The sequence below is a fragment of the Mobula hypostoma genome, chromosome 29, assembly GCF_963921235.1.
Source record: "Mobula hypostoma chromosome 29, sMobHyp1.1, whole genome shotgun sequence".
Lineage (NCBI taxonomy): Eukaryota > Metazoa > Chordata > Chondrichthyes > Myliobatiformes > Myliobatidae > Mobula > Mobula hypostoma.
In genome coordinates, this window is record NC_086125.1 from 372295 (window position 1) to 384706 (window position 12412).

Genomic DNA, 12412 nt, shown 5'->3' on the forward strand with positions numbered 1-12412 from the left:
TACTCCATCAGCGAGCTGCTCGATAGTAGAGGAGCTGGATTTTTTGTATACTGTTGTTGTGTTATTGCCTGGACTTGTAGCATACTGTTGTGCCAGAGTGGTTCATGGTCAAACAAGTGGAGTGAATGATTGTCTTGGACATTTTTCTTGTGATTGAAAGACCCTGATGGACATTGGCAATGTAGAAAACTGAACTGGTTCAATAGCAAGACTGATGGTGGGGGAGCTGCATTGCCTCAGTTATGGCACAGACTAGGCTCTCATGCCCCAGAGGTTGTCTTTTGTAGCTGCCCAGGGGAATAGACATTGGAGGCAGTGCAAGAGAGAAAAGCAACGTCTATGGGTTTGCTAGAATCTGTACTGGGTTGGGGACTGGCCAATCCCATCAGTACTGCTTCTAGTGTTCACTGCGTGCTGCTCTCCAGAGTTTGTTTTGTGGAAGAACAAACTGGACCAGGATAACATCCCATGCACCATCTACCTACAGGGCATGGCGCTCAGGAACGGGCTATATTATTTGTTCCAGTGACTGTATGTTCTTCTGCTATTGTAACCTGTTAGGGAGTTTCTTCTTCCACACAAGACCTCAGACCTGGGAGACTTTATTTACACGACACGGGGAGCCATCCCTCCATCCCTCGAGAGGGCAATGACCCTGCTTACAATCACTACATGCACCCTCTTTATGTTTGATTCTAATGGATATAGTTTGATCAATGTTTCTATATTTGGTATTGTTCTAAGAAAGCTAGAGGGAAAAACATCTAAGTCACGTAGCCCTGTGGTGTACAGCTGTAGGCTCAAGGCCGATACCCCATAGTCTTATGTCTATAGCAGTATGCTAAAGGGCAACACCAGAGACAACCTCGCTCTGTGAAGCAGTATGCCAGAAAGCAGCACCATGATTTTCTGGTGATCCAGGCATTAAACAATACAGACACACAATTCCATTGTCTCACAAAGGTATTTACCCGACCCATTTGCCAAAATCATCCACATAACTATATGTGCTATATGTTGTGTGCTGTTGGTAATGAGTTTTGCATCTTGGCCCAGAGGAACACTGTTTTATTTGCCTATATTCATGTATAGTTGAATGATAAGTAAACTTGAACGTGAACTTGAATTGATGCCTATGACGTTTCTGTTCCTATTGTATTGGCCGAAATCAAAACTCGTCTTTGATAAATGATTTTACTGCAAGTGGGGATAATTTTGGAACCTGTTAGCTGTTAATCATTTATAACTAGATATGGTAGGATCACAGAACTTCAAAATATTGAAGTCTGCTTAGCACCGTTGATTGTCAGCCATTTTTGCTGTTTACCACAACTGAAGATACTGCCCTGAAGAGTTTAACACACATGTAGTCATATATTGTAGCTTCACTAAGTTCAAGTTCTTAACTGCTCCTGAGGTGTCCTTCTGCACATTTCATTGAACCAGGGTTAGTCCTCTGGCTTGATACTGAGAGGTATGCTAAACCAAGAAGTTACAGCTTGTGGTGGTGTGCATTTGTGTTACTGAAAATGGTCCACAGTACCTCACAAGTATGTCGTTTTGATTTCCAAATATATTGTTACAAACAACAAAATATAAATGGTTGCTTTAGTATTCTATGTATGGGAACACAAATACACCTGAAAAGTGTTTAATAATATTATGTAAGTAACTCATTCAAATACATGCTAATTTGAAATAATTATGGTCTTTAAAATTATTGTGAAAATTGGCTGATAAGTTTCACTACAGTTTACTTTGTCTGAAGAGAACATCAGTAGAAGATATAACAGGGATTTTCTAAATCAGACAAACTTTAACAAAGTAAGATGTATCAGGGAAGAGGTGCCTATAAGCAAAGAACAGATGTGTAACATAACTAGTGGAAAATCCTGTAGAATACAGTTATGATCTGGAATGTACTGCTTGCAAGGAATGTGGAAGCCATTTCAACAGTAACTTTCAAAAGGGAATTGGATAAACATTTGAAGGAAAGGAAAAGGGTGCAGTGAAAAGGGAGTGGTAATAATTGAAAGAGCCAGCTCAAGCACAATAGGAAAAAGACCTGCACTTTGTTATTTCATTCTATGAAAGCATATGAAATAGCTTATTTCTTACTTGTTTTCGTACGACCTTTGACTCTCCAGGTGTATTTATTGTCAATTTAGCAATTCCATCAGCATGAGTTTTCGAAGTGACATCATGACCAGCCACCTTCACAGGAACGTTATTGGCAGGGGAGCCATCAGGATTAGTTACATAGACCTTGGGTAACAAAGAACAAGAGAATGATTGAGTAAAGATGTACCATGAAGTTATGGAAAAGGAAGAGAGTGAGATGAAGAAAATGGGAACTGTACCATCATTTCAAAGGGCATCCCAGGCTTGTAATACTTGGACGTTTTGGTGAACGAGATTGTATATGGGCTCTCAACTATTTTTATGCCAGTTTTTTCTGCTTCTACAAGGTCAGTGCCTGTGATAGAAAAAGAGAAATGAAAAACAGATACAAAATAATACGTGAGACATTTTACACAACTGCATACATCAAGGAAATATGCTCTGGGCTTGCTAGAATTTAATAGCAGCATAAGAATACATATGTTTTAATTTGCTTATGGAAGCCTTTACAAAATAATGCCTAGATTCAATGGAGTATTTTGCATTAATAATAACATGCTCCCCAGATTGAAAACATTGAGAAGACACTGTGGCAATGTGCTCCATTATTCCTGCAGGGCATTGACTCTCACATAAAGGTGCTGGAGATTCTGATGAATTTTTCAATGGCAATATTGGTGCAGTTCACTCTGTGCCAGAATTTCCAAAAGAAGTCACAACACCCCGTGAGATGAGCAATTAGATGAATTTATTTTTAAATGTTCCCGATACGTTATGCACCCGACTGCAGAAGCTTCTGGGATTTAGGTGGATCGATTCTCCAGAATATGGATAGCTGGTACGGCTCCTTTAAAGACTCAGGCTCACACTGCTTATTGGTGACCATATTTTGGCACCAGGATTTCAATATTTAAAGAGCACCTGAACTGAGGTTCAGTGCTCGGTCATCAGCTCTGCTTTTGATTCTCCTCCAGCATCTAGTTTAGAACCCTGTCCTCATTTCAGCCTCGCATCGTGTGTCGATTCGAGTCTTGGATACTCCAGCACTTGGCTGCTAACTATCCTCGCCTATGTCTCTCGTCACAGTACGATTGAGCCTAAGGTGGATTGAGCAGGGTACTGGAGCCTCTCATCAGCTGTGGTCAGCCACAGTGAGAAAATTTCAAGACAGAGCCAGGAGATACAACACCGCCAGGTTGGCATGCACCAACTGGAGGAAGCCAGAATCACTCAGGTGATGTTGTCGATCACTCTGCGGAGTCAGTCCATCTTCTGATCCCAGAGAGATTCAGCAGTGACCTGGGCTCTTGCTGCAGCCTCGTCACTCAGTGTTCTTTGGTGTTTGAACTCCAGCCATCCTGAATCCCTGTGGTGTGCGGAAAAGTAACCTTCATGATCTCTCACCTGACCAGGAAAGCCCTGGCTTGAGTATTTGGAATGACGGCCGGAGATCAGCTCTGATTTGGAAGAATTCATGAACGCCTTGAAGAGAGTGTTCTATCATCCCGCCAGAACTAACAGAGCCTCGGATCATTTGATGAAGCTACATCAGCTTAGTTGGTCAGCAAACAACTATGCTATTGAGTTTTGGACTTTGGTTGAGGAACATGGGTGGAATGAGGAGGCTGACCACTATGTATCGCCATGAATCCAAGGCAAATTAAAAGATGTCCTTGCCCTGGGAGAGCTAGTAGAGGACATAGAGGCTCTGATTGTTCAGTCCATTTGCCTCATTAAATGCCTGGTGGAGTGAAAGTGGAACTACCTCAGGAGGTCGAAGAGGGATAGCCCAAGCCAAGCCTCAATGCATTACAGTTCCACTTCCCAACCTCGGACAATGACCAGCCCATCTGCACAAAATCCTGCCAAACCCATGTAAATCGGCTGCAAAAGACTCTCCTTCAATGAGAGGTCCTGGTATCGGAGTCGAGGTTGCTGCTGTTACTGCAGGGAAGCAGGTCACCTGCGTGCCAAAAGTCTGAACCTGTAACCATCTAAGACTGCTAAGACTGTCCAGTGTCAGGAGGACAGTGAAGGTAGCAGCCAATGCTCCCAACTCCACTGATTCTGGTGTCATGCTGAAGGCAGGGAGCTCCCAGTGAGAGGTAAATGCCTTTGTGAACTTTGGGGCAGCTGGTGACTTCCTGGACTTGGGATCTGCCGGTTGGCTCAGCATACCTCTACAACAGTTGAGTCAGCCCATGCCCACAGCTATCCTGGACGGTCGTCCTTTTGGGTCCAGGCAGATCCTGCAGCAGGTATCAGTTTTGCAAATGAGGATAGGGAAACATGTGGAGGACATTTGTTTCCATATCATTGATTCTTCTCACATACCCCTGATCCTCGAGCATAACCCTTCCATGAACTGGAAGCAAGGAAAAATCATTGCATGGTCTAGTTGTTGCAAGAGGGCAATCTACAGGATCCACGGATTTCTAGTGAATATTGTGTCAGATCGGGGTCTATAATTTGTGTTATGTTTTTGGAGGGTGTTCTATACACTGATTGGAGCTACAGCATTCTGCACATGTGAAGTCCCCGTTCGAATATCAATTTGAGTATTACCCCACTCGGAACTGAGCAGCATGCCAAGGTTGGGACTCCTGAGGCCAGAGATCTCATCCAATGCTGCAAGGAAAAGTGGACTAGGGCAAGATATATTTTGTTGGTCTCTACCGAGAAAGGCTGAAATGAAAGCTAACTGCAAGAGAAGACAAGGATCAGCTTTACAGCCTGGGTAACGGGTCTGGCTGTCTACTCAGGATTTGCTGATCTGGGTGGAGCCTAGGAAACTGATACCCAAGTTCATCGGACCCTTCAATGTTCTCAAGAAAGTAAACCCAGTGCCTTCCACCTTGCAGTTCCCCAAGACCCTCGAGGTCAATCCCATTTTTCACATTTCCAAGTTAAAACCTGCAGGCACCAGTCCTTTAGCCCAACTGCCACCCAGGTTTGTCAATGGGGAATAGGTCTTCACCGGAAAAAGAACTCTGGATTCATGAACTGTTCCGGGTGTTTGGCAGTTTCTCGTGGACTGGGAAGGATTTTGACCTGAAGAGTGGTGCTCATTTGGCATCTTGGATCCGGCTCTCATCCATGACTACCATCATTGTTTTTCTGAACAGCCAGGGTCATCAGGAGTCAGCCATTAGGGAGCGGGTCCTGTTACAATATGCACCCGACCATGTCAACTTCTGGGTTTAGATGCTCCAGCTCTCTGGAATATGTATAGCTGGTGTAGCCCCTTTACAGATTCAGGTCCTCCCTGCTAATTGGCAGCCATGTTTTGGTGCCAGGATTTTAATATTTGAAGAGCACCTGAACTGAGGCCTGGTGCTTAATCATCAGCTCTGGATTCTCATCTAGCATCTGGTTTCGAATCCTGTCCTTGTTTCTGTCTTGTATCCTGTCTCAATTCTAGTCTCAGGTACCTACTGCTTCCACTTTATTTACAGAATCTCTGCGGTTTTGCTTCTGTCGGTCTAAACACTGTAGTTCCGCATCTGGACCAGTAACAAGAGACTACTTTTCTAAGAATCAGAATGCTGTACAAAACTCTTCATTATTCCTCATTATCAATGATGAGTGTGCAAGTTTTAGTATAGGTCCAGAGTGCATTTTAGAATTTTAATAGAATATAGAACATTAAACAGTATAGCACAGTTTTGTGTCAACCTTTTAGCCTACTCTAAGATCAATCCAACCCTCCCATTTCACAGAGCTCTCCATTGTTCTTGCATTCATTTACCAATCTTAGAGTTTCTTAAATGTCCCTAATGTATCAGGCTCTACCACCACACCTGGTGTGGTGTTCCATACACCCACTACTTTCAGTATAAGAAATGTATCTTTGACATTCTCTCTCTAATTTTCTCCAATCACCTTAAAATTATGCCCCCTTGCATTAGTCATTTCTGCCCTGGGAAAGAGTATCTGACTGCCCACTCCTTGCTCTATGCCTGTTATTCTCTTGTCTCTTCTCTGTCAAGTCACCTCTCATCCTCCTTTGCTCCAAAGAGAAAAGCCCTAGCTTGCACATCCTATCATCATAAGAGATGCCCTCTCATCTATGCGTAGATAACGACAACATGGCTGGCTGCTGATGAGCAGGTTCCACAGAGAGAAAAAAATACAGATTTAAATAGTACAATCCACAACATAACTTAAAAATCATAAAACAGTTATACTATGCCTTTTCATTCAGCAAATACTCTTGAGAAGATGCTGCTATGCTGCCTTCCAGAACTATCATGTTCCATAGGATGAAGGTTGTGAAGAGGTCGTGCTCCAAGAAGGCAGTTTCCATTATTAACCACTGCCTCCATTCTCATTACTACTGTTGAGGAAGACTCAGCTATTCAGGAATAGTTTTTTTCCCTTCTGTTATCAGATTTCTGAACTGTCCATAAGCCCATGAACACTACCACATTATTCCTTTTATTGCATGACTTATTGAATTTGTAGTTTATAGTACACTTATGCCATTTAACTCTATTTTTTATTGACTGGGGAGAGCAGTATATCAGCTATTCCTTTATCAATGCTCGCCTAATTACAGACACAAGCCTTCCTGCTGATGCTGGAAATCCAGAGTAAAGCATACAAAATACTGGAGAAACTCAGCGGGTCAGGCAACATCTATGGTAAGGAACAAAGTGTGGAAGTTTCGATCCAAGACCTTAATCAGGTCCTGATTCCAGAATTAGACTAGCATCAAGAAAGCAATGGCTGATATCCAGCTTGCCTCAGTTAATAAATATTTACTTAAGAAACCTGATGCAGGGTCTGGAATTATCAGCCATCCCTTTGCCTCCAGTGATGCTATCTGCTGAACTCTTCCAGCTATTTATTTCCCTGCTATTTACTTAAAATTTGCCTATAAAAAAGTATTGAATTTAATTTATTGCTTAACTAAAGATATATTTGTTACAATAAGGCTGTTGAACTCTGTTGCAAATTACCTTTCAAACAAAGATTGATGAAGAACAGTAACATCTAACAGCATTTTTGACTGGGTCACTGAGAAAAAGTTGTAGAGTCATACAGCATGGCATCAGGCTCTTCGCCCCAACTGCTCCAAGCCATGAGAAGAAGGTTAATTAAACAAGCTTGATAAAAGGGGGCAACAATGACCATTCAAAGAATGGTTTGCATATTTCAATTTACACATTTCAGTTTGTCAGAACAAGTGCAGTCTGCTTTTGATTCATTGCAACCTTATAGATACTGTACTTCCTGCAATGCAATTTTTGACATAATAATTAGTCCTTTGGGAATTTTAAACCTTCATTAACTGTGAACAAACTGTATTTCAGCGCTCATTTCAGATGGTCTTATTTTTGTGAACCTGTAGTTTTCATACCTGAAGACAGTAGAGGTCATGTCTTGGAAGTAGAATTATTTAATAGTTTAATGCCGTACGCACATTGATTTTGTAATTCCATTAAATATTTTGATGGATCTCTGGTATCTCTTTTTCCAGGACAAAGGAGAAAATTTAAGGTTCCTGAACTGTTTCAACTAGAAAGATGTTCTCATAATCTGGACTTGTGGATGTGAGCAGTTTAATAGGCTACAATGAATGCAAATTGGACCTTACACAGCTGCAATGCAAATACTCCTGTACAGCACAAATGCAAGTAGCCATATGTATCACTCACTCAATTAAATCTTTTACTTATCTAGATGATTCTGACTAGCTTAAGCTGATAACATGAGGGGAGACCCAACCACATTATACAATGTCAAAGATAGCTAATGTATGTGTAACCAGCAATAAAATTAAAAACGACAAGATCTTCAATGCCGTTATAACAGAACATAACCATTGTGACGTTGATTTTTAAAATGCATTAAGAACAACACTCACCTGTATGTGTAATAACACTTGCAGTGACATAGATTGAACTCCCAACCAGTGCGTTAATGTCATCAAAACTCTTAGTCAACTGGCTACTAGTCAGTTTAGCTGCTCCATGGCCATTTATAATCTGCAAGTAAAGGGCTTAGAGAGTTTCTGCTATTGCATCTGATTTTCTGTGATGATGCTAATGGTAAACTTTTATAAGAAAATATACATGCAAATATACATAAATATATCCATCTCTTATATCCTCTCTCTCCTAACATATAATTCCACTTTTCTCATTGATAGTATGTTTCACTGCATCTTTTGTTATAATCTGTATTTTGTGTTGTATTGTTATATAAAATCAGAAGTAACTGAAGAATTCACTGCAAAAATACTTAAATTAAAACACTTAAAACTACTTAAGCTTTTTTATATTTTATATGAATCAAACAACACTCTGTGGCCATTTCATTGGGTACACCTGTACACCGGCTCATGAATGAAAATAGCTAATCAACCAATCATGTGACAACAACTCAATGCATGAAAGAATGTAAATGTGGTCAAGAGTATCCCAGAAACTACAGTACTGATCTGGTGCTTCCCTGCACACCAGTCTAGTGCTTACAGAGAATGTGACAAAAAACAAAAAGAATCTAGTGAGTGGCTGTTCTGTGGGGGGAAATGCCTTGTTAATGAGAGAGATCTGAGGAAAATGGCCAGACTGGTTCAAATTGACAGACAGCAACAGTAACTCAAACAGTGGCCTGTTACAACAGTGGTGTGTGGAAGTGCATCTCTGAATGTACAACAGGTTGAACCTTGAGGTGGGTGGGCAACAGCAGCAGAAGACCATGAACATCATCCGAGGAAGATTGCACCAATGAACCACATGCCAAAAGCTGCCACCCTACTTCTCGTACTTGTTCATCTTCCAAATATGATTCTGCTACCAAACTGTGTGCAATTGGAACCCGTGATTTACATTTTGATGGTGTGTTTTTGGGCTTATTGATTGATCTGGCACTTTGATGTCTCCAAGGGAGTGCGGGGAGGTTCCAAGTGGAGTGTGCAGCCTGGAGACAGGGCATGAGACTCCACTTCTCACCAATTAAAGCGCAACCCCGATTGAAATCAACATGGTGAGGAGGAGTTCAGCACCTTCTGCCTGTGTTTGACTGGTCTCTCTCTCCCTCTCACTCACTGCTGCAGAGGAAGGTACCTGCTTTTAACTGATCTCTCACTCTTGCTCTTGTTTGCTACACCTGGAAGAAAGTGCCAGCGTTTGACCTGGCTTTCTCTCCCCCTCGCTCGATGCTGCCGGAGGATGTGCTGGAGTCTTGGGTCTCACACAAGGTTTAGTCAATGTGATTTGTGGATTGGGCTCTGCAATCATGCTATATGTAGTTCTGGTTGCGCCGTATTTTTATTGCGATTTTGTGCAATTTTGATCCAGGCGGACTGGCTTTGTGGCTTGCAGTCAATGAATGGCACAACACTAAATTTAATTAAACTGAATATTTCTAGGGTGTTTCAATGATTCTGCAGTGTGATGTTTTATATGTTGTGTTTTTTGCTATTTACGTGATTTGTTCTCTTTTTGTGCGTTAGGTGTTTGGTTTTTTCTTTAAATGGGTTCCATGGTGTTTCTTTCTTACGTGGATGTCTGTGGGAAGGGGAATCTCAAGGTTGTATACTGCATACATACTTTGATAATAAATGTATTTTGAACTTTGAACATATATTCAAGGACCATTTTATTAGGTATATGATTAGAAACATAGAAACATAGAAAATAGGTGCAGGAGTAGGCCATTCGGCCCTTCAAGCCTGCACCTCCATTCAGTATGATCATGGCTGATCATCCAACTCAGAACCCTGTACCTGCTTTCTCTCCATACCCCCTGATACCTTCAGCCACAAGGGCCATATCTAACTCCCTCTTAAATATAGCCAATGAACTGGCCTCAACTGTTTCCTGTGGCAGAGAATTCCACAGATTCACCACTCTCTGTGTGAAGAAGTTCTTCCTCATCTCGCTCCTAAAAGGTTTCCCCTTTATCCTCAAACTGTGACCCCTCGTTCTGGACTTCCACAACATTAGGAACAATCTTCCTACATCTAGCCTGTCCAATCCCTTTAGAATCTTATACGTTTCAATAAGATCCCCCCTCAATCTTCTAAATTCCAGAGAGTATAAGCCTAGTTGATCCAGTCTTTCATCATATGAAAGTCCTGCCATCCCAGGAATCAATCTGGTGAACCTCCATTGTACTCCCTCTATGGCAAGAATGTCTTTCCTCAGATCAGGGTCCAAAACTGCACACAATACTCCAGGTGTGCTCTCTCCAAGGCCTTGTACAACTGCAGTAGTACCTCCCTGCTCCTGTACTCGAATCCTCTTGCTATGAATACCAGCATACCATTCACCTTTTTCACAGCCTGCTGCACCTACATACCCACTTTCAATGACTGGTGTACAATGACACCCAGGTCTCGTTGCACCTCCCCTTCTCCTAATCGGCCACCATTCAGATAATAATCTGTTTTCCTGTTCTTGCCACCAAAATGGATAACCTCATATTTATTCTCATTAAATTGCATCTGCCATGAATTTGCCCACTCACCTAACCTATCCAAGTCACCCTGCATCCTCTTAGCATCCTCCTCACAGCTAACACTGCCACCCAGCTTCGCGTCATCCGCAAACTTGGAGATGCTGCATTTAATTCCCTCATCTAAGTCATTAATATATATTGTAAACAATTGGGGTCCCAGCACTGAGCCTTGCGGTACCCCACTAGTCACTGTCTGCCATTCTGAAAAGGTCCCGTTTATTCCCACTCTTTGCTTCCTGTCTGCCAACCAATTCTCTATCCACATCAATACCATACCGCCAATACCGTGTGCTTTAAGTTTGCACACTAATCTCCTGTGTGGGACCTTGTCAAAAGCCTTTTGAAAATCCAAATATACCGCATCCACTGTTTCTCCCCTATCCACTCTACTAGTTACATCCTCAAAAAATTCTGAGATTCGTCAGACATGATTTTCCTTTCACAAATCCATGCTGACTTTGTCCGATGATTTCACCGCTTTCCAAATGTGCTGTTATCACATCTTTGGTAACTGACTCTAGCATTTTCCCCACCACCAATGTCAGGCTTACCGGTCTATAATTCCCCAGTTTCTCTCTCCTTCCTTTTTTAAAAAGTGGGGTTACATTAGCCACCCTCCAATCCTCAGGAACTAATCAAGAATCTAAAGAGTTTTGAAAAATTATCACTAATGCATCCACTATTTCTTGGGCTACTTCCTTAAGCGCTCTGGGATGCAGACTATCTGGCCCTGGGGATTCATCTGCCTTTAATCTCTTCAATTTACCCAACACCACTTCCCTACTAAAATGTATTTCCCTCAGTTCCTCCATCTCACTAGACCCTCGGTCCCCTACTATTTCCGGATCATTATTTATGTCCTCCTTAGTGAAGACAGAACCAAAGTAGTTATTCAATTGGTCTGCCGTGTCCTTGCTTCCCATGATAAATTCACCTGTTTCTGACTGTAAGGGACCTACATTTGTCTTAACCAATCTTTTTCTTTTCACATATCTATAAAAGCTTTTACAGTCAGTTTTTATGTTCCCTGCCAGCTTTCTCTCATAACCTTTTTACGCTTTCCTAATTAAGCTCTTTATCCTCCTCTGCTGGAGTCTGAATTTCTCCCAGTCCTCAGGTGTGCTGCTTTTTCTGACTAATTTGTATGTTTCTTCTTTGGAATTGATACTGTCCCTAATTTCCCTTGTCAGCCACGGGTGCAGTACCTTCCCTGGTTTATTCTTTTGCCAAACTGGGATGAACAATTGTTGTAGTTCATCCATGCGATCTTTAAATGCTTGCCATTGCATATCCACCGTCAACCCCTTAAGTGTCATTTGCCAGTCTATCTTAGCTAATTCATGTCTCATACCTTCAAAGTTATCCTTCTTTAAGATCAGAACCTTTGTTACTGAATTAAGTATATCACTCTCCATCTTAATGAAGAATTCCACCATATTATGGTCACTCTTACCCAAGGGGCCTCGCACGACAGGGTTGCTAACTAACCCTTCCTCATTGCTCAATACCCAGTCTAGAATGGCCTGCTCTCTAGTTTGTTCCTTGACATGTTGGTTCAGAAAACTATCCCGCATACATTCCAAGAAATCCTCTTCCTCAGCACCTTTACCAATTTGGTTCACCCAATCTATATGTAGATTGAAGTCACCCATTATAACTGCCGTTCCTTTATTGAATGCATTTCCAATTTCCTGTTTAATGCCATCCCCAACCTCACTACTATTGTTAGGTGGCCTATACATAATTCCCACCAGCGTTTTCTGCCCCTTAGTGTTATGCAGTTTTACCCATATCGATTCCACATCCTCCTGGCTAATGTCCT

At 41.8% G+C, this 12412-nt stretch overlaps 1 protein-coding gene across 1 annotated transcript in view; it reads right to left on the minus strand.

Annotated features, from left to right (window-relative positions):
• LOC134339400 (complement C3-like) overlaps positions 1-12412 on the minus strand; it is a 219169-nt gene that overhangs the window by 166165 nt on the left and 40592 nt on the right. The window contains exons 9-11 of the mRNA XM_063035863.1: positions 7991-8111; positions 2361-2476; positions 2119-2265 (exon numbers count right to left, since the gene is read on the minus strand). Of these exons, the coding sequence (XP_062891933.1) occupies positions 2119-2265; positions 2361-2476; positions 7991-8111 (384 nt within the window). The remainder of the gene's footprint in view (positions 1-2118; positions 2266-2360; positions 2477-7990; positions 8112-12412) is intronic.